This window comes from Mustela nivalis, assembly GCF_964662115.1.
Source record: "Mustela nivalis genome assembly, chromosome: 15".
NCBI lineage: Eukaryota > Metazoa > Chordata > Mammalia > Carnivora > Mustelidae > Mustela > Mustela nivalis.
In genome coordinates, this window is record NC_139034.1 from 7,130,242 (window position 1) to 7,151,264 (window position 21,023).

Below are 21,023 nucleotides of genomic sequence, written 5' to 3' on the forward strand. Positions count from 1 at the left end.
GGGGTAGTTTGCGGCTATGGTGGCCTGAATGAACTCAGGAAGTCCCTCTCTATCTTTCGATTCCAAGGTCAGAGGTTAGGCAAGTAAGATTGGACTGTTCTATCATGGAACAGTCCCGCCCCTCAGCCTGTGTCCCTTCTCACACAATGGGAAGCACCTGTGCCTGGGGAACTAGCGATTTTGTAAGTAAATGGGACCCATGTGTGTGGAATCCGGTACCTCAGGACTCCTCCGCTCCCAGACTCAAGGGGTCAACATCTTTGTCTCGACCCTATTGAAGAGCATCTACATACAGCTGGACAATTGTCCATTCTGGTCGCCTCTGGCTTCTGGCTGCACACAGCACCTCACAGCATTCACTACCCCCACAGAGTCACCATGTCATAATTCCTCTCCTATGGCAGTTCTGCTAGTGTTTTCATCTGTCCAGGATCCTTTTGGTAATGGTGGGCCCTACCGTGACCATCTCCGTCAGTGTGATTGCTTTCTTGTTCATACCATGCTTCCAATTGACTGGCCCTCTTTCACCTCCCCATGCGCCCCTGTGGATCCTCATATGCCCAACACAACAGAGAGCCCCTCCAGCTCCAGTGCCTGGCTCAGGGCTGAACACATGACCAAGACGGGTCCATCAGAATGAACCCAGGGGTGTGGTCGAACCATCGTGAAACAGGTGTTTACTAATCTGTAGGACAGGAGCCAGCAGCTGCTGAGCATTCTGCCTACTGTGGCCGTGGTGGGAGGGACCTGCCCTGGAGTGAAAACCACAGAACACAGATAGCTCTTTGGGAAAGAACAGAATTGGGAGTTTGGTAATTACTTAAAAAAAAAAATTGGGGGCACCTGGGTGGCTCAGTCGTTAAGCACCTGCCTTCGGCTCAGGTCATGATCCCAGTGTCTTGGGATCGAGCCCCTCATCAGGCTCCCTGCTCGCTTGGAAGCCTGCTTCTCCCTCTCCCACTCCCCCTGCTTGTGTTCCTTCTCTCACTGGCTTTCTCTCTCTCTCTCTGTGTCCAAATAAACAAATAAAATCTTTTTTTAAAAAAATTTTATTTATTTATTTGGACACAGAGAGAGAGAGAGTGAGCAAGTACAAGCATGGGGAGGGGAAGAGGCAGAGGGAGAGAGAGAATCTCAAGCAGGCTCCACACTGAGCATAGACCCCGATGTAGGGCTCAATCTCACCATCTGGAGATCATGACCTGAGCCTGAAATCAAGAATCAGACACTTAACTGACTGAGTCAGCCAGGTGCCTGGTAGTTACTTTTCATTGGCTTTTTGGTCTTGCACAAATTTAAATTCTGTAAGTGTATCCTTTGTTAGTAATGATAACTTTGAAGTGTTTGAATGAGGATCAGATAAGCTAATGTTCATGAAACACAATGTAAACTGTAAAAAGCCATTTCCATTTAAAAGTTAGCCGGTCATGGTAACTGTGAGTGAGTGAGTGTGTGTGTGTGAGAATAGGAGGAGAAACTGGTAGGCAGAAGATAAAATCATAAGGAGTTGTGACCAGGAGATTTTCCCCAGCTCCCAGCATAGCGTCTGATTCATAGCAGGACACACAGAATTAATGTTCATTAAATGAATGAAATGTGAGGCTGAAGGATTCATTGCAATAGAACAGTGCTTCCTCTGAAAATAATTTCATGCAAATTTAATGTGATTGTTCGTGGTTTCTGTGGGGACTGTGGAAATGTACTGTTTAGATCTTCTTCAAGAGAGTCTGCAGTGGGGATTAGAGTTGACTGACAGCACCAGCTGCTAAGACTTTGAGTCCAGCAGTGTTGGTAGGCTCTGCTTCCTCTGGGGTCCTCCCCTCAGTGACTGAGCATGTGAGGGTACTAGTGCCAGGCCATTTCTGTTGCTATTTTTAGCAGCTTAATTGAGGTATAATTCATATATCCACAAAATTCATTTATTTAAAGTATACATGTCAATGGTTTTTAGTATATTCACAGAGTTGTGCCACCATCACCATGAATTCTAGAACATTTTCATCATCCCCAAGTGAAACCCCACACCCATTATCACTCATTCCCCATTTCTTTCCCTAGGCAATCACTAAGCTGCTTTCTGTCTCTCTATGTTTGTCTATTCTGGACATTTTATATGTTTGGAATCACAAAATTTGTGGTCTTTCTTGGACCTTCTTATTTCTTTCTTAGACTTAGCATAATATTATCAAGGCTTGTCCACACTGTAACATGTAACGATACTTTATTTTTTCCTTTTGCTGCCAAATAATATTGTACTGTGTGTATATATCACTTTTGTTTATCCACTTATCAGTTGATGAACTAGGTGATTTCTACTTTTTGGCTACTATGACTAATATTTCTATGAACATTCATGTATAAATTTGGGGATGGACAGATTTTACATACACATATGAATGGGTTATATTCATATATATTCCTATAAATATCAAATATGTCACATATAGTCAGTATATTCCTATTATATTTCTTGGGTATACACCTAGGGGTGAAATTGCTGAGTCATATAATAACTCTGTATTTAACTTTTTGAGTAACTACCAAATTGTTTTTCAAAGCAGCTGCACTGTTTTACCGTCCATTCAGCAATATGAGAGTTCCAGTTTCTCCACGCCCCCATAGCACTGGTTACTGTCTTTTTCATTCTAGCCATCTTTGCTGGTATGAAGTGGTATGTTATTGTTGTTTTATTTGCATTTCTCTGTTGGTTAATGATGGGGAGTATCTTTTCATGTGCCTACTGGTTAGTTGTAGATCCTCTCTGGAGAAAAATCTATTCAGATTCTTTGCCAGTTTGTAATTGGCTGACTTGTCCTTTTATTACTGAGTTATAAAACTTCTTTATATATCAGTCCTCTACCAGAGGTAGGATTTGCAAATGTTTTCTTCCATTCTGTGGGTTGTCTTTTGGCTCTCTTGTTGGTGTCATTTGCAGCAAAATTGAAAAGTTTAAAACTTTGATGCAGTCCAATTTATTGGTTTTTAGTTTTGTCACTAGTCCTTTTGGTGTCATATCTAAGAAACTATTACTTAACCCAAGTCATAAAAATATACACCTATGTTTATGGTTTTATAGCTGTCAAGCCTATAACCAATTTTGAGTAAATTTTGGTATATGGTGTGAAGCGGAGGTCCAATTTCAATCTTTTGTATGGGGAAATCGAGCTATTCCTGAACCATTTGTTGAAAAGAGTATTCCTTCTCCCGTTAGAAGGAAATTGGCACTCAAAAATCAACTGACCATAAATGTAAAGCTTTATCTCTGGACTCTCAGTTTGTCTGGATGTATGTCCTTATGTCGGTAAAACACTGTTTTGATTACTTAGCTTTCTGGTAGGTTTTGAAATGGGGAAGTCAGTAAGGCCTCTGACTTGCTTCTTTTTCAAGATAGTTTTGGCTATTCAGAGTCCTTTACATTTCCATATGAATGCTGGATAACTTCTGTGGGATGTAGGACCCCTCTGACGAGTAATTTTGACTTTGACTTGGGGACTGCCCAAAGCAGTCTCAGAGTTCTGCTGAGTTGACTCTTCTTGCCTGATGTTCCTTGCCCAGCCCTCTCCTTTCTCCGGTGTGAGACCTGCATCGATGTCTAAAGGCTTTCCCTGCATAATTCTCAGTACTTCTGCTACCTCCTATTTATCTTTCACAGGCATTTCCCTCAATAAATCTCCTGTACATCTAATCCTGTCTCACCACCTGCTTCTCCAAAGGACCTGAACTGGCTCCATTTCCTAAGCATGGATTTTCTAAATCCCACTCCAAACCCTTTGATACCCTTGGAGATAAATCAGTCAAAAATGGAAGAGAAATGTCTTTCTCTGCTGAAGGGGGTGGGATTATGGACATTGGGGAGGGTGTGTGCTTTGGTGAGGGCTGTGAAGTGTGTAAACCTGGTGATTCACAGACCTGTACCCCTGGGATAAAAATATATGTTTATAAAAAATAAAAAATTTTTAAAAAAATGGAAGAGAAATGTAAAGAAGCTCCTAGAAAACACTTCTTCTTTTTAACTTATAGGGGCCCAAGATCCTCTTTATAAGGAGACTAAACAGGTATAGCTCTGAATGTCCCAACCTGTAGCCCTTCAACAGTGAGGGCTGAAGTGGCCAATATCTCAGGTGAAGATGAAGTTTTTGGGGTGCTTTTCATTTGATCACCTAAAACCATGTGACATGACAGTTTTTCTCCTTGTGGTTTAACCCAATTTGATTCTAGATTTATGTTTTTTGCAACCCAAAGCATCATAACCACTGTTGGCAGCCTTTGGGTGCTGTGAGACACCTTCAAGTCATTCTTATAAGACACCATCTCACTCAAGAAGTTCAAGTTTGCATTCTGTCATTTTCAGTCAAGAAAGTAAAGAAAATGTTCATGCTTTTAAAACTCCTGTAGAAAGTAGATAAATTGACAGTAATTTTGTATAGCAAGTGAAAATCAATCTTCACTCTAACTTTCTCTATGTGACAATATGTAATCTACCTTTGAAGGATGTAAAGACTACACAAAAAGTGGTTATATAGAAATTTAGAAGAAAAGTGAGGGGTAATGAGAATTATGAGCATTCAAATGCACTAGTTACTTTCAAGAAGGTAAACCTTCCTAACAAAACAGAAATGTTTCATCGATCTGGAAAACATATAGAAACAATTGCACATCTGATCAAACCTTATCTTTTGAATCCCATCACCCATAAGAGTAAAGAAAGGAGGTAAACATATTTACCAGATTCAGGAAGAAAACTATTATGGCAAAAGATAGTTTAGCAAGAGCTTGTTAATCATCAGTATGGTACCACATAGCAGACAACTATTAGTCACTGGGTAAATAAAGACAAAAGGATATATATCCTGGCTTCAGTTTGTTGTGGGGTGATAAATATTGATAAGTGTAATTATAGATTTTCCAAAAACGGTTTTACTGAGATATAATTCACATGCCATAAAATTCACCCATATAAAGTGTACAATGAAATCATTTTGGCATACAGTATTAACTTCTAAATATCATGATAAAATATTTATAACAAAATTTGTCATGTTAACTATTGTTAAGTGTATCATTCAATGGCATTAGTTACATGCACATTACTTTGCAACCATTATTACTATCTTCTGAAAAAACCTTATCATCACCTGATATAGAAACTCTATTAAGAAATAATCCTATTGGGGCACCTGGGTGTCTCAGTGGGTTGAGCCGCTGCCTTCGGCTCAGGTCATGGTCTCAGGGTCCTGGGATCGAGTCCCATATCAGGCTCTCTGCTCAGCAGGGAGCCTGCTTCCCTCTCTCTCTCTCTGCCTGCCTCTCTGCCTACTTGTGATCTCTCTCTGTCAAATAAATAAATAAAATCTAAAAAAAAAAAAAAAAAGAAAGAAAAAAAGAAATAATCCTATTACCTCCCTCTCGGCTCCAGGTAACTTCTAGTCTGATTTCTGTCTCTATGGATTTGCCCTTTCTAGATATTTCATACAAGTGTAATTATATGATATTTGTCATTTTATGCCTGGTTTCTTTCACTTAGTGTAATGTTGCATGTTACAGCATGTGTCCGAACTTCTTTACTTTTTATGGCCAAATGACAGTTCATGATATGGATATACTACATTTTCTTTATCCATTCACCAGTTGATGGACAGTTGAGCTGTTTCCATCTTTTGGCTATTGTGAATTATACTGCAATGAATGTTGGTGTACAAATATCAATTCTAATTCCTGTTTTCAATTCTTTGGGTATATACTTAGGAGTGGAATTGCTAGGTAATATGGTGATTCTATATTTAGCTCTTTGAGGGACATACTTGCCCGTTTCTGATGGTGGTGGATTAGGCATTAAGTTGGGCCAACCTTCCCACAGAAGACAATTTAAAAATAAATAAATAAAATATTCCTTAAAAATCTTCAAAGCTTCCAAGAGCAAACTATCTAATAGGAAACTGGTTGAGAGCTGGGAGAGATTAGGAATTTAAAGGGGTAAGCTTCAGCACTCAGCGTATTTTGCTATGAAAATGTTTGTGAATCTGGAAGAGACAACTGTGCATTTGAACGGCACTTCTGACAGGGCTGCAGGGCCATTCCAAGGAGTAAAGGTAAACCAGGAGTACAGGTAACACTCTTCCCTGCTTTAGGACTGGATGCTGAATGGAGGAAGGGTTAAATAGAAATAAAACAGCTCCTATATGGATTTTAGCAGTTTTGAGTCATCTGTGTTGCCCAGAAAAGCCACTAGTCCTAAAATTTGAAGCATATGATCCAGGTTACTAGTGCTTTGTGTACTCTCTAGAGAAAGATGGCATCAAATTATTTCTAGAAGTAATTTTGTAAATGCAGTCTCTAGTACTCAATGAAAGCAATAGGCATACATAAACAAGACCCAGAGAAACAACAGATATTGGAATTATCAGATACAACTGTAAAGAAACTATGTTTACCCTGTTGAAGAAGAGTTAAATTTGAAAAGTTCAGAAGAAAATTGGAAGCTATTAACAATGCCACAGCCAATTTGAAAAAGAAACCAGAAACAAATTCCAGAACTGAAAACATATAGCAATTAAGAACTTGGATAGATTTAGCAGATTAAACACAGCTGCAGATAGAATTAGTAAATTGAAAGATAGACCAGACAGAAGCTTTCTAGAATGAAGGACAAAGGATGAAAAAAGAGAAGGGAAGGTAAGAGACATAGAGGATACAATGAGAACTCTAACATACATTTCACTGGAGTCCCACAAGGATACTGGCTAGCATAATATTTGAAGGCACAATGACTCAAAATTTTCTAAAACATGAAAAAATGGCTAATTCTCATATCTAAGAATCAATAAATTCCAAGCAGGCTAACTAATGAGTAATCAGTAAGATAAGCAAATCTGCAGCTATATACATCATAGTGAAACTAAAAAATAACAAAGAGAAAAGTTTTAAAAAGAGCCAGGGCAGGAGGTAATAAAAACAGTTGACCCTCAAAGGAGCAAGACTCCAATGAACTACTGACTTTCTGATAGAACAGGGAAGCCAGAAGGCGATGGCACAGTTTGTAGAGCATGATGAGGGAGTCTCTACCCCATGAAAGTATGCTCTTAAAATGAAATGAGACATTCTCATGATGAAACTTTTGAAAAAATAATGAATGAAATAAAAATAAAGACTTCATAGACAAATGAAGAGACTCTTGAACAGATCCATACTGAAAGAAATGCTGAAGGTCATCATCCATCACACAGTGAAGGTGAGAGGTGCAGGAAAGAATAAAAAGCAATCAAGATGGTAAACATACATTTGAATCTTGATGAATACTAACTATAGGAATAATAAAAATTATAGGTATACATATATCTACAAAAATTATAGGTATACATATAAAACAAAGAACATAAAGTTTCCAAACTAACAGAAAAATCATAAAAAATGGAATAATAAACAAGGTAGTAATAAAAGATGTCAATAGAAGAATGCACGAAAGGAGAAAAAAGAGAACATAAAATAGGTGAAACAAGCAAATCACATAGTAAGATGATTGATTTAACAGCAATGAATTAGTATTTTACATGAAACAAACGAATTAGGTGATCCAGGTAAAAGACAAAGAATATCAGAATAAGAAACAATATATTATGTATAAAAGACACACAAAACATTTAAGGCTATAGTAAAAGAATGGAAAATATAACATGCAAGTGTTAATCAAAAGAAAACTATGAGGGCTGCCTGGGTGGCTCAATCTGTCAAGTGTCTGTCTTCCCCTCAGGTCATGATCTCAGAGTCCTGGGATCAAGACCCAAGTCAGATCCCCTTCTCAGCAGGGAGTCTGCTTCTCCCTCTCCTTCTTCCCCTTCCCCCACTCATGCTTGCTCTCTCTCTCTCTCTCTCTCTCTCTCAAAAAAAAGAAAGAAAGAAAGAAAGAAAATCTAGGAGCATAATAAATCAGGCAAAATAAATTTTAAACAAAAAAGTATAATTAGAGATAACCACATCATAATGACGAAAAAATTAAATACTAGGAAGATATAACTAGCCTGAATTTGATGTTAGCAATATGACCTCAAATCTATAAAGCAAAAATTGATCACATTACAATGATAAATAGATAAATCCACAATTATGGTAAGAGATTTTTATCACATCTTTTAGTAAATGGTAGAGTAAGCAGACAAAAGTTCAAGAAAATGGTCATTGCACCTAATAACTAGTAAAAACACATTCTTTTCAAGCACATATAACATGCTTACTATGTTGGCCAAATACAGGATAATTAAGCAGGTCTCAATACATTTCAAAAGATTGAAATAGTACAAAATATGTGTTCTGATTAAATGTAAGAAAGACTCACTTCTTAGACCACATTAGGCTATATTTTAAACTGAGTAATCATGATAATGAAAATACTACACGTGAAAACCGTTGGAATGTAACTTAGAAAGTACTTAGAAGAAGGTTTATAGCCTTAAATGGACATTTTAGGAAAGACAAAAGGTGGAAAATTAAAAATTAATGAGCTAAGCATCCGCCCAAGAAACCAAGAAAAGAACAAGCAAAATAAACATGATGAAAGTCAGGAAGAATAATAAATAGTTCAAAAATTATTAAAAAGAAAACAAACACAAAAAAGAGAAAGGATCAACAATGCCAACGGTTTGTTCTTGGAAGATGATTGAGATCGACAAACTTTTCGTGAGACTAATCAAGGGAGAAAAGAAGATACACACACAAAAGCAATAGGAGTTAAACATAAGTTTAATATGATTTACATGATTTTAAAACACACACACAACCTGAAAAATTGATTTGAAGAGAGATTTTAAAATTTTTAAAAATCCCACCAACATAACAGGGCTTATGACAACAATAGGATAGGACAGAAATTCAAAGGCCAGGAAGTGACCATGAACAAAATGAACATGTGAATGATGAGTCCCTCAGGAGATCCCTTGCACAGCCAAGAGAGGCCATCTCAGTGCATGATCACAGAGCACACAAATAACCAGGCACAGTGCTGGCCTGGGGCGCATGGAGCACAGGACTGGGTATAAAAGAAGGAGCAGTCCTTACATTCAGGCACTTGATTTTATGTTCTTCCTATAAAGCTAAAAGGCTCCTTCACAAAGCAGAGGGCTTTCTCCTTTTCTGCTGCTGTTCACAAGTCAGTTCCCATTATTTTGGATCGCCTTGCTTAGAAAAAGATCTCCCATGAACCCATCCAACATCTACATTACTTTTTATCACTTGCCTATTTTCCAAGCAAGTATGACCTAATTTGTGTGATAAAAAAACGCATATTGTAGCAGAACAGATGGAGATGAGAAGGAGAATGAGGACATGGTAAGGGTCTTGCATACATCACAAATGGGTATCATCAAGACTTTTATGCCAACAAGGTGCAATCTGCTCTCACTCTTGAAGCTCTTGCAGGCTCTTCGGCTTCCAGGCTACAATGGGACACAGGAGTCATGTCCAATAATTCCCAGGCCAGCCTTAATATTCATCCAGCTGTCTGATCCCCTCATGATCAGCAAAGTTGGCCCCCAGCTCTATGTCCTGAAGGAAATTCCCCCAAGAACATTACTTTCACATTCTGCTCCCCCATTCTGGCTGCCTCTCCCCCTCAGGTATTTTCCTTCCAGGCCACTTGAATATAAACCCCTCAGTGAGTTTAGGCTTTATCAAGAAAAAGCCAGATGGGGGTTAAGGCAAATTTATGTGTTTCTACATATAATGGAGATGTATATAAAATGCACTGGAGTGTGGGAGAACACGTGCCTCTTTGTCTGGAATAGTCATGAGAAACTTCCCAGAGCAATTAGTGCTCCAGCTGAGACTTTGAAAGACATACAGGAATATTCCAGGCTGGTTGACAGAGGAGACAGACATTTTGAAGATAAGGAAGATGTATCTGAAGCTAGAGGAGGAGGAATGGGTAAATTACAGAAATCACAGGGATGCGGGTAAGTCTCTTAGGTATTCTTGGCAGGGTCTGGTACCCATGAGTCATTTCAGGAAGAAACAACCAACAAAATTTAGAAAAGCGTTTGCACTGTATCCTAAAAATTCATAGTCTTTCCCCTTCCAGAGACGTGGGTCTCATAATTGGGAAGTGAAGAGATGAGGTCGTGAACATGATGGTCTTGCTTGTCAAGCCATAAAGTGAGGAGGCAGACAAGCTAATCTAAGCTTCCTCCCTATGCAAGACTCCCTTCTGAAGCATTCCTGCTAGATGCTGATCAGCTTCCACTCAAACATTTCCGGTGATGGAGGGGCCTAATTATCAGAATCTCCGTGTCATTGTTAGCAGCTCAAGGTATTAGCAAGATAGCCCTTATACTGAGTCAAATCTAGATAGTCTCTGGTTTTAGGTCCCTGATAGTGCTGCCCTTCTGGGGATTGTAGGTGAATCTGATCCCTCCTCTCATGTGGCAGCTTCAAAAATGTCTGCAGAAGGCCATCGTGTCTTTTCTCCAGGTTTTGTCCAATTCTTTTCCCTACTCCTCATTTATTGTGACTAGTAGACGTTCCATTTGACTCTCATCCTTGGATGAGATCTCCTCTGTTAACACTGAATTAGTCAGGGTTCTCTAGGGAAACAGAACTAATAAATATACATTGCAGGGTGGGGAGAGAGAGAGAGACAGAGCCAGAGATTGACTGATTGATTGTAAGGAATTGGCTCACATACTAACTGAGGCTGGCAAGTCCAGATCTGCAGGGTGGGTGGGCAGGCTGGGGACCCAGGAGAGCTGATGTTGCAGAAGTCCAAAGGCAGTCTGTGGCTGAATTTGTCCTGGCTCTAGGGAGTTTCGTTGTTTGTTCTATTCGAGGCTTTGGCTGATTGCATGAGGACCACCCACATTAGGGAGGGCAATCTGCTTTACTCTAAGTCCATTGGTGTAAACATTCATCTCATGGAAAAACACCCTCTCAGAAACAATGATGTTTGACCACCCATCAGAGCTCCATGGCCCAGCCAAGATGACACATAAAATTAGCCATCACAGTGTCTATCTTGAGAATGTGGTGCATGAGCCCGAACACAGCAAGCCAGCTACATGACTGCAAAGCCCTGTGATGGGTGAGGGGAGTGTATTACCTCATTTGACACTCTTCACGTACCTCTGGGGACAATATGAACTGATCCATCTCTATGCTTCTTAGAGGCAGATAGGTGATCGTGGGATCTGATGGGCATTGTATGCCATCCCGTTGCTCTTCTTCCAATTATCCTGACCAAGTTTCTTGACAGAATATCCACACTCATTGCTTCCATTTCTTCATCTGTTATCCTTAACTTCATCTGTTTTCTCTCTCCACTCACCATTCCCTTAGCTCCCCAATTTAATAGGACCTATGGGCTGGCATGCCCCTGACCCTCTGTAGCACTGCACCGTCACTATCCCCATCCTGGAAACCCTTCTCTTCCCTCTCTTCCCATTTTGACCAGTTCAACAATTTGCAAAGGCTTGTGTCACTCACTCCTGGGTGCTGGGAACAAAGGGCCCGCTCAGACCTCATTCCCCTTCAGTTCCCTCAACTCTGTCTCTTCACGCTCTTCCCTTTCATAGTTCAGGAGAAAAAGCAGAGTCATATATAGCTTGCACAGAACTCCATAAAATATGAATTACCCTTTTTTTCCCCATCATACAATATTTTGATGTTTATAAATGTATTTTCTTTCTTTTTTCTTCTTTTCACTACACCCAGTGCTCCATGCAATACATGCCCTCCTTAATACCTACCACCAGGTATCACCCATCCCCCCACCCCTCCCTTCCAAAACCCTCAGTTTGTTTCTCAGAGTCCACAGTCTCTCATGCTTTGTCTTCCCCTCCGATTTCCCCCAATTCACTTCTCCACTCCATCTCCCAATGTCCTCTGTGTTATTCCTTATGCTCCACATGTAAGTGAAACCATATGATAATTGACTTTCTCTGCTTGACTTATTTCACTCAGCATAATCTCCTCCAGTCCTGTCCATGCTGATATAAAAGTTGGGTATTCATCCTTTCTGATGGGGGCATAATATTCCATTGTATATATGGACCATATCTTCTTTACCCATTCGTCTGTTGAAGGGCATCTTGGCTCTTGCCACAGTTTGGCGATTGTGGCCATTGCTGCTGAATTACCCATTAACTAAAGACTGAGCTACTGCAACGTGCAAGAGACTGTGAGAGAGACACCTGGGTGGCTTAGTCCGTTAAGCATCTGCCTTCAGTTCAGGTTGTGGTCCTGGGGTCCTGGGATCGAGGTTTACATCAGGCTCCTTGCTCAGCTGGAAGCCTGCTTCTTCCTATACCTCTGTCGGCCTGTGCTCTCTTTCTCTCTCTCTGGCAAATAAATAAAATCTTTAAAATTTTTTTTCTAAAAAAAAAAAAAAGAGAGAGAGAGAGACTGTAAGAAATTTACTCCAAAACAACTAATGTGCAGTCCTTCACCTTTGGGAATTAACAGTCTAGTAGCAGGGTAATAGACATGTTCACAAAAAATACATTATCAAGTAAAAGGCATAAGAGCTCTTATAAAGATTTAATTATATACCTTAAGTCAGGATCAAAGAAGAGAAACCTGCTTATGGTCTCAGGCAAGTGGCATCCGAGTTGAAACCTGATGTAAGTGTAGGATTTGGGCATGTGGAACAAAAAGGAAAACATTCCAGGCAGAAGCAGCTGCAAAAGAAAGGCACTTGCAAGGTGAGACAAGAGGACCACAGGGTCCAGAATGGGGGCAGCTGTCCGTTTCATGCTAAATTTGGCATTGCTTTCAAATGTTTGACAGGGCCTCCATGTAAGGTTTGTTTGGTAGCAACATGACGTGGTGAGCAACGTGTTTTAGGGGGGTCCTCCACTAGCCACCGAGATGAGCAGGATCGAGCCATGATGTCACCAGTTTGCGGGACAGCAAATGGGGCTGAGTCAGAGGAGGCCTGGGGAAGTGGGAGGAGAGGGTTGGAGCCTGGAGCAGAGCGGGAATCTTCAGGGATGGACCTGATGGGGGAGAGGAAGATCGAGGTGAGTTCTTGGTTCAGAAATTCGGTGACTGAGAAGACAGTACTGCTTTTAACAGAAGTGGGCCATTTAAAGCTACGTGTAGTGATGGCTTCGAGGAAGAGGGAAGACTTTCTCATGTAGAAAGGCTGGGTATCTAAAACCTAGTGCTTTTTTGTTCTGTGTGCAAATGAGGTACCACGGAGGGGACACACTTTTGGACTTTTGGACTGAATGTCTGTGTCCCCCCAAATCACATGGGATTGAAGCCCCAATCCCAAGATGATGGCATTTGGGAGGTATTTAGGTCATGACAGTGGAGGGATTAGTGTCATGAGGGATTAGTGTCTTCAAAAGAAGAGGCCAAACTCTTGCTTTCTGCCATGTGAAGACACAGGGAAAGGTACCTCTTGGCAACTGGGAAAAGACACTCACCAGAACCAGACCCGACTGGCACCCTGATCTCTGACTTCTGGCCTTCAGAACTGTGAGAAATAAATTTCTGTTGTTTAAGCCCCCCAGTTTGTGGCACTCTGTTGCAATAACCGGAGCTAAGATGCACCTAATAACCTGAATGAATCCTTTCCTGCTTGAGATGCTTTTAGGGGGTTCTGCTTCCTTCCCTGAACCCCGGGCACAACGTGCATCCTCGCTGGAAGGTGGGAGGAACAAGCTGTAGACCCATGCCACAGCCAGGAACACTGACCTAAAGAAACAGCAGAAGATGTGCCACAAGGGGTTTATAAAGGATGGGTCGGTCCACAGGGTCAAGAGCAGCAGAAAAAGGAGAGAATGTGAGAATGAAGATAAGGTAGGCATGGCAATTCGAAAAACCACCCCAGAGAACACTGTCTCGCAGAGGGGCCAGACTGCAGAGAGGAGCTGGAGGCCAAGGAGGCCTCTCAAGAGGTTCCAGAAGGAAGGGGGTCAGACCACGGTGGTGTGGGGACACGGATGAAGCATCTTACAACCTACACTTGTCACAAACGAAAGCTACTTAAGCATGACTATTTGAAACCCAAATGGCTTTCAAAGTTTTTAAACTATGAACACTACTTAAAACCCCCTTAAAATCAGCAACTTCTAGTTTGTGGGGGACATGAGTATAAAATCATCTGTCTAGTTTTGAGTTTCTCTGGTTCTTTCGGGCAGCAATCACTTGTCTGTTCTGGAATACTTTGTTCATTCGTTTCCCGGGACTGGACTTTCTTACTTCGAAGCAGATGTAGGCAGATCCATCTACGTGACTTGCTGAGCGTTCACTTCTGTCTTATTCTTACCCAACCCTTCCCGCAAGAGCTTCCTGAAGACCTACTTGCCCTTCGTATCCTCGTCTGACTTGCAACAACACACCAGAAGTCCCTTGGTTCTTCAGTGCCTAGAGACCACACTATTAGCAACTTGAGGGCAGAATTCAGATTTTATTTATTTTGTATTTATAGCACCCAGCAGTGCTTAACAAGTGGTACCTAATTCATTTTGAATGAATATCATTGCACTGAGAAACCAGACATGGGCAGGCTTGAATGAGACAAACATACTACACATGTCACACTTCTTATCATGCATGTTTTTACATGTTCCCTCAAAGTGATTCTCAGGAGCTCAGCTACTGTATGTGCCATAGGGACTGTAGCATTGCGTCCCTCACCCCCAGCAGGACATTAATGTTGCTCTCACTTAAGGAGTCTACTTAATGTTGTCAGGAATACATTCCCCTGGACTTGGACCTCTCAGGAACTGTAGGGCTTGTTAAATATTTGAACCTGATGTTTGAAGATCAAACCAAAGACCTGCTGGCCAAAAGTGGTGAGTGTTCCTCCTTCACCCTGAAGATGGGCTCTATGCAAGCCTCCTTTACATTTGTGACTCATCGCTCTGAAAGCACTGGGGAAAATTGGATCGCCACAGTTGTCTTAGTCCATGCAGGCTGCTATAACAAAATACCACAGACTACGTGACTCAGCAACAATAGAAATTCACTCCTTTATGGTTCTAGAGGCTAGAGGTCCAAGATCATGGTACCAGATTCAATGTATGAATTTCAGGAGGACACAAATGTTCATATCATTGCATGTGTCCTGGCTATTATTATCATTATTACTAATTTTTTAAATCTCCAACCTAAAATGCAAAGGGACTTTGAGAACACACAGTGAGGGACAAGCCTGCCAGTAAAGAGCCGTCTATGCTATGGAACTGGCTTATTTCATGAACAGTCTGCGGACTATTAGAAACACACTGTGCTACGGAGTTGTTCACACTGCTTGTCTTTCATTGTCTCTTTGCGCACATTGATGAACTTTGCTCTCAATCCACATGCTTTTTCTCCAGCTGTAGCAAACTGATCATGCGGGTCTCGCCTCTTCTGATCCATGTGTGTCCACATCTTTGAGTGAGCACCGTAAACTTCAGAAGACACCATCATCCTGGCGGAGAGGAGAGTTTCCAAGCCTACGAGTTGCACGTAATACCCGGCGTTGCCCACCACTTGCTGGCTGCCCTTTGGGTTGGGGCAGAGCACTTATCCCTGTACTTCATTCCTATTAAACTCTGTGTAACTTGGGATGTCTTCGCTGGAAGACAACCTTGGTTCAACTGTGGCTGCTGGAGGGACCTGTCAGCCAACAGGTCCCTGACATGCTGTCTTGTCAGGGGTCATCACTTCTTGAAGCAAGAAAAAGTAGGACAACCAGGCCTTCTTCTTTCCCTGCCTCTTTTTCTTTCTTTCTTTCTTTCTTTCTTTCTTTCTTTCTTTCTTTCTTTCTTTCTTTCTTTCTTTCTTTCTTTCTTTCTTTCTTTCTCTCTTTCTTTCATTTTTTCTTTTTCTTTCTTTCCTTCCTTTTTTTTTTAAAAGATTTTATTTATTTGAGAGAGAGAGAAATCACAAGTAGGCAGAGAGGCAGGCAGAGAGAGAGAGGAGAAAGCAGGCTCCCTGCTGAGCAGAGAGCCTGATGTGGGGCTCGATCCCAGGACCCTGAGGTCATGACCTGAACCAAAGGCAGAGACTTAACCCACTGAGCCACCCAGGTGCCCCATCTGCTTTTTTTTCTAAAAACAGGAAACCCTTCTGGTTGCTAGGCATAAGCAATTATGAAAGACTGAATGTGAAAAGCATTACCCGAAGCGACAGAAACACAATTTGGTACTAAATTTAATGTATTTTTACTAAGTTTAGTAAATTTTAATCGGTTAACCTTTAAACATTTCTTTGGGTTAAAAAGCTCAGAATGGAGCTGTTCAGAGCAGCTTGACCTCCCAACACAGGTAGGAAGGTTGGACAGAGTTTGCTCCATTTCAAGGGTGGGTGCTTTCTACCTGCTCCCACCTTACCCAGGAACCCTCACTCCTGGGTCCAAGCTCTTCACCAACAGCCTTCTCCCACTCGACTGTTAAGAGAGAACACAAATAACTGCACTCAATGCCAAGTCAACATAAAAAGCTATAAAGACAATCTCCTCCAAACGTCCAGAACATTCACTTTCTTTAGACTTCCCTCTTCCTGCTAAATAGCTACAGAGTAGCATAGGACTTGTATTTCAGAATTAAACATAGACCTGGATCGCCACTGAGCACTCCCTCCCAGTGAGTGGTGCCTTTTCTGCAGCTAGCCATGTAAAGGACGCTGGAGTAAATGTTAACAAGAACAATGGGTCAAAGAGGTTTCTACACATATTCTAAGGCAAACATACAGCCATGTTTGGGATTTCTTTGCTGAAGAAAATGGTTTTCTTGGTGTTTCTTTAATTTACTCTTTCATAAATTAAAAAAAAAAAAACACTCCACGTTTCCTCACTTTGTAGATTCTTTTTAAAGCAGGGATAGGAGCAAACAGAGAATTTTCCATAAATCTCATCACTGTTAATAACTATATCTGATGGATTTTTAAGAAGTTTCCAGAAGGATCAGGTTCCAACCTTCTATTCCTTCTGTGGTTCAAGCCCGCTTGCACAGTATTTCTTGTACCTGCTCCTCCTTTTCATGTCTTTGAATGCTTATTACTTTATGCCCAACCACACTGGAGGCTTTTACTGATGTTCTGTTACCTATCTGGCACTTGAGATTTGTCACAGGCAGCTAAGCTGAGTCAGAAATGTTCTGGGCCTTACTAAGACAGATACCTAAGGAATGGGTCAAGCACAACAGGGAATGACTTTAAGGATGAGGGCCCAGAGAGGAGGGAATAACCCTTCTGGTAGGGTTTCTTCTCAGTAACTGAAAAGAATGGAATGCTACCAACAAAAACAGTGATTCACGCAGAGTATTTGGGAAAGAAGATGAGTTTGATTTTGGAGGTCGGTTTTGATGTGTCTTCAAGATATACAGGTAACGTAGACAGCTTGAGAAACAGCCAGAATTTCAGAACAAAGGTTCTAAAAACAGCATGTCCCTTGGCAGCCCACATGGCACCTTGACGCTCAGTGTTTGCATCGTGGATGGGAACATGTATAGCAGAGAATGTTCTGCCTGCTACTTGGGGAACTTTCAAGGTCAAATGTATTTTATATTTAAGCAGTAAATACATTTATGTTTCTGGGTCTTTTCTGTATTACATATGTTTTCTATTCTGGAATCCTTTGTTATTTCATATTACAAAGAAAGCTGAGATCTGGTTTTGAATATGGGCAAATTAGAGCCCCATGCTTTGCTAAGGTGAATTAACTGTACTGATACCACATGAACTCGCCTTTGAGTTACTTTTCCAATCAATAGCTACTATCTATTATGAGATTTTGCTTAAGACCTGTCCCTCTGGTAGGATTCCCTAACTGGTACTCTTGTGGAAATGATGACTCACCATCCACATAACTCCACGAGCTCAGAGTTGGCTTTTATAGGATGTCTCCCACGTGTCACTCTACCGGGGATCACTTCCCCACCCCCAAAGAACCGCTGTAGGGATAAAATGTTTAAAAACAGGAACACAGTGCATGCGAAAGTACAATTAACCACAGACCAAGGCAGTCTATGCTGATGCCTCCAAAGCTCAGATAGGCACCTGACACAATTTTTCATGATCTTTCTTGTGTGTGTGGATAACACAGAGAAATGTACTGGAAGACGCTCACAGTTGCTAGATGATCTTACTCAAAAGATGGAGATTAAGTAATGTATCAACTTACGAACGGACTAAAGGCCCACCACTGCTTGTGCCTACTTGTTTCACCCACATTTTAAATCAAAATCAAATTTGAGTCATGATTAGATGAACACATGGATGGAATATTTACCTCATTCCTCCCTGCCACCACCACACAGTTTAATACCAAGTTCTATCAATGAATATTCCAGAACATCTCTGTCTTTCCTCACCATCCTATCCCAATCCACCCCAAGGCAAGACCTTGTCTTTCTAGGTCTGATGTTTTAAAATTACATCATATTCTATTTCATCGTCTAACTGTCCATGGACACTGGCCTCCTCAAGCAGAAAGACAGTATATGATATAAGGTTCTGTGGCCTGTGTGGGTCATGTGACCATGCAACACTCTTTTGGTGTCTATGTATGCACCCAACAGTCTGCAGGAAATAAGCATGTTCCCCTGAAGACTTGTCTAAACTGGGAAAGGCAGTGGATAAGGAGCCAAAGAAGCTCCCTCTAGTCCTGCACCTGCCAGCGACCAGCTCTGCGACACTGGACAAGTCGTCAAGCCTGCCTGCCTCACTAGCCTGTCACCTCCTAGGTGATGAGCACCACGTGAGGCAACTATAGGACACGTTTTTTTTGTTTGTTTGTTTGTTTTTAATTTTATTTTTTATAAACATATAATATATTTTTATCCCCTGGGGTACAGGTCTGTGAATCACCAGGTTTACACACTTCACAGCACTCACCAAAGCACATACCCTCCCCAATGTCCATAATCCCACCCCCCTTCCCTCAACCCCCCTCCCTCCAGCAACCCTCAGTTTGTTTTGTGAGATTAAGAGTCACTTATGGTTTGTCTCCCTCCCAATCCCATCTTGTTTCATTGATTCTTCTCCTACCCACTTAACCCCCCATGTTGCATCTCCACGTCCTCATATCGGAGATCATAGGACAGTGGACACGGTTCTTTTTTAAACTGAAAAGTGCCACATACATGTCGAGCACTACTGTTATTAATAGTTTCTCTCAGTCACTTCTCCCAAATCAGACTAAATCCGATACAATTTTTGACTATACAAATTGATCCCCGTGTGTCCCAGATGGAATTTGCTTCCATCAACCAAGCATTTCTTCAAGTTGGGAGAATACTTTAAATTTGGCTCTGTTGTGAATATTAAACTTTTTGTAAATTTTAAATTATTAAAATTAGCATACTGCCTACTTTAAAAAGTTTGGAACTAGAAGAAGAATGGAGAAAAATAAAAAGCCAATATCCCAACACTAAAGATAACCACATTAACACTTTAGTCATTATCCTATAGTTCTTTTTAGTGTTTCTATATTCATAAGTACTTTAATTGGATGTTTGCAAACTGGTGGTATATCATAACTACAGGAGAGAATTTTTCCCAGAGGGACTGCTGTGCACTTCTGGGCTTATTCCCAACATAAGGAAAAGCATTCAGAGTAAAATAACTTGCTATTATGATTTATCCAGCTGTTATTGTGAAAAGAGGCAATGACCCCTCTGCATTCTTAGAAGCTCCGTAGAGATTTCCTTTCCTTTGATGCTTGGTCTAAATTACTTTTTCTTTTAGCCATTTTTTTTTTTTGATTTTTTTTTTTTTCTTTTAGCCATTTTTAAAGAAAGGTACAAAGCTGGGATGTTTCCTGAGCCCTTGTATATCTGAGAATGCCATTTTGTATCTCAACCTTTACTTCTCAAAACTACCTTTTTCATTGTCTTGCGGCATTTAATGGAGATACACAATTGCTTGGAATACCATAATTTTTGTTCCTTTATGTGTAGACCTATTATTTCCAGCTGTATGGTTTTAGCAGTTACTTCCCACTTTTGTGAAAAATGTCATTGATAGGTACTCCAGAATAGGGGGTGCGGGTCCTATAATCAAAGGTTTGGGAAATATTGGGGCCTATATGCAAATGCTAGGAATGTTCTGTAATTGTAGGATTGCTAACCTTCAACACTCAGCATTTCCCAAATGTAATCCACAACAGGACCCTTCTGAGCTCACAGAACACTAAGTACCAGTTCCCAGGAAGTGTTCTGCAAAGCCCAATCTGGAATAGGTTGGCTTATAATATTAATTATATTTATAATTAACCTCTCAAAAGAAAAGGCAGATCGTGTCTAGGCAAGGGTCTCTTTTCACTGTTTTCTTTGTTTTGGTCTGGAATGCAGGTTTCTTTTTTTCTTTCTAAAAATTGTTATAAAATATACATTAAGTACAATTTAATATTTTAAGCATTTTTAAGGGTGAAGTTCAGTGGGATTAGTACATTCATGCTACTGGGCAACCATCAAACATTCCCTTTTAAACTGCACCCTCGTTTTTTTCTCTTGGAAGTTTCCTTCAATTCACTGGATAGCACGTACTCAGCAGAGCACCTACAATGTGCTAGATGCTGTTTAGAGTACCGGGAATACAGGAGGACACAAGAATCGATTTTCTGTGATTGTCTTCGATCCACCTTCGTCCTCAGAAATTCTATCACCCAGAGGAGGCGGCTCTCACCACATCCGTTTGACCTGCATCCTGAGATGTTTCTCAAGTTTGATCTCAACAACTTTGCTCTCCTCTGCTTGGATAATTCTTTAAGCCACTAGACTAATGTTTCTGTTTCTTTGCATTTCTCCCTTCCTTAGTCCACCTATCTTCTTTTTTAGCTTATTCTGCCTACCCTTTTTTCTACGGCTTCATCGATAGTATGCTTTCTCGTCTCTCACTAAGAATACCAGAGAGGTCTTCTACGATGTGCTTTACTTCCTTTAACAAAGAATTTTCCAGGTTATGATCTTCTAGGTGATCTCTCCCTTTCCTTTTTTCTGAAGAATGTTTGCACATAGGCTCCCCACGGATTTTTCTCCTCCTTCACCTCCAGCTGAAAAGGGACTGGTAAAGACCCAGAGGTTTCTTGCTGTTGGTGCGCCTGCGAG

At 40.8% G+C, this 21,023-nt stretch overlaps 1 protein-coding gene across 1 annotated transcript in view; it reads right to left on the reverse strand.

Annotated features, from left to right (window-relative positions):
• Nucleotides 1-8,718: 8,718 nt before the first annotated feature.
• MIPEP (mitochondrial intermediate peptidase) overlaps nucleotides 8,719-21,023 on the reverse strand; it is a 183,056-nt gene continuing 170,751 nt past the window's right edge. The window contains exons 19-20 of the mRNA XM_082700190.1: nucleotides 12,843-12,974; nucleotides 8,719-12,351 (exon numbers count right to left, since the gene is read on the reverse strand). Of these exons, the coding sequence (XP_082556316.1) occupies nucleotides 12,338-12,351; nucleotides 12,843-12,974 (146 nt within the window). The 3' untranslated portion in view covers nucleotides 8,719-12,337. The remainder of the gene's footprint in view (nucleotides 12,352-12,842; nucleotides 12,975-21,023) is intronic.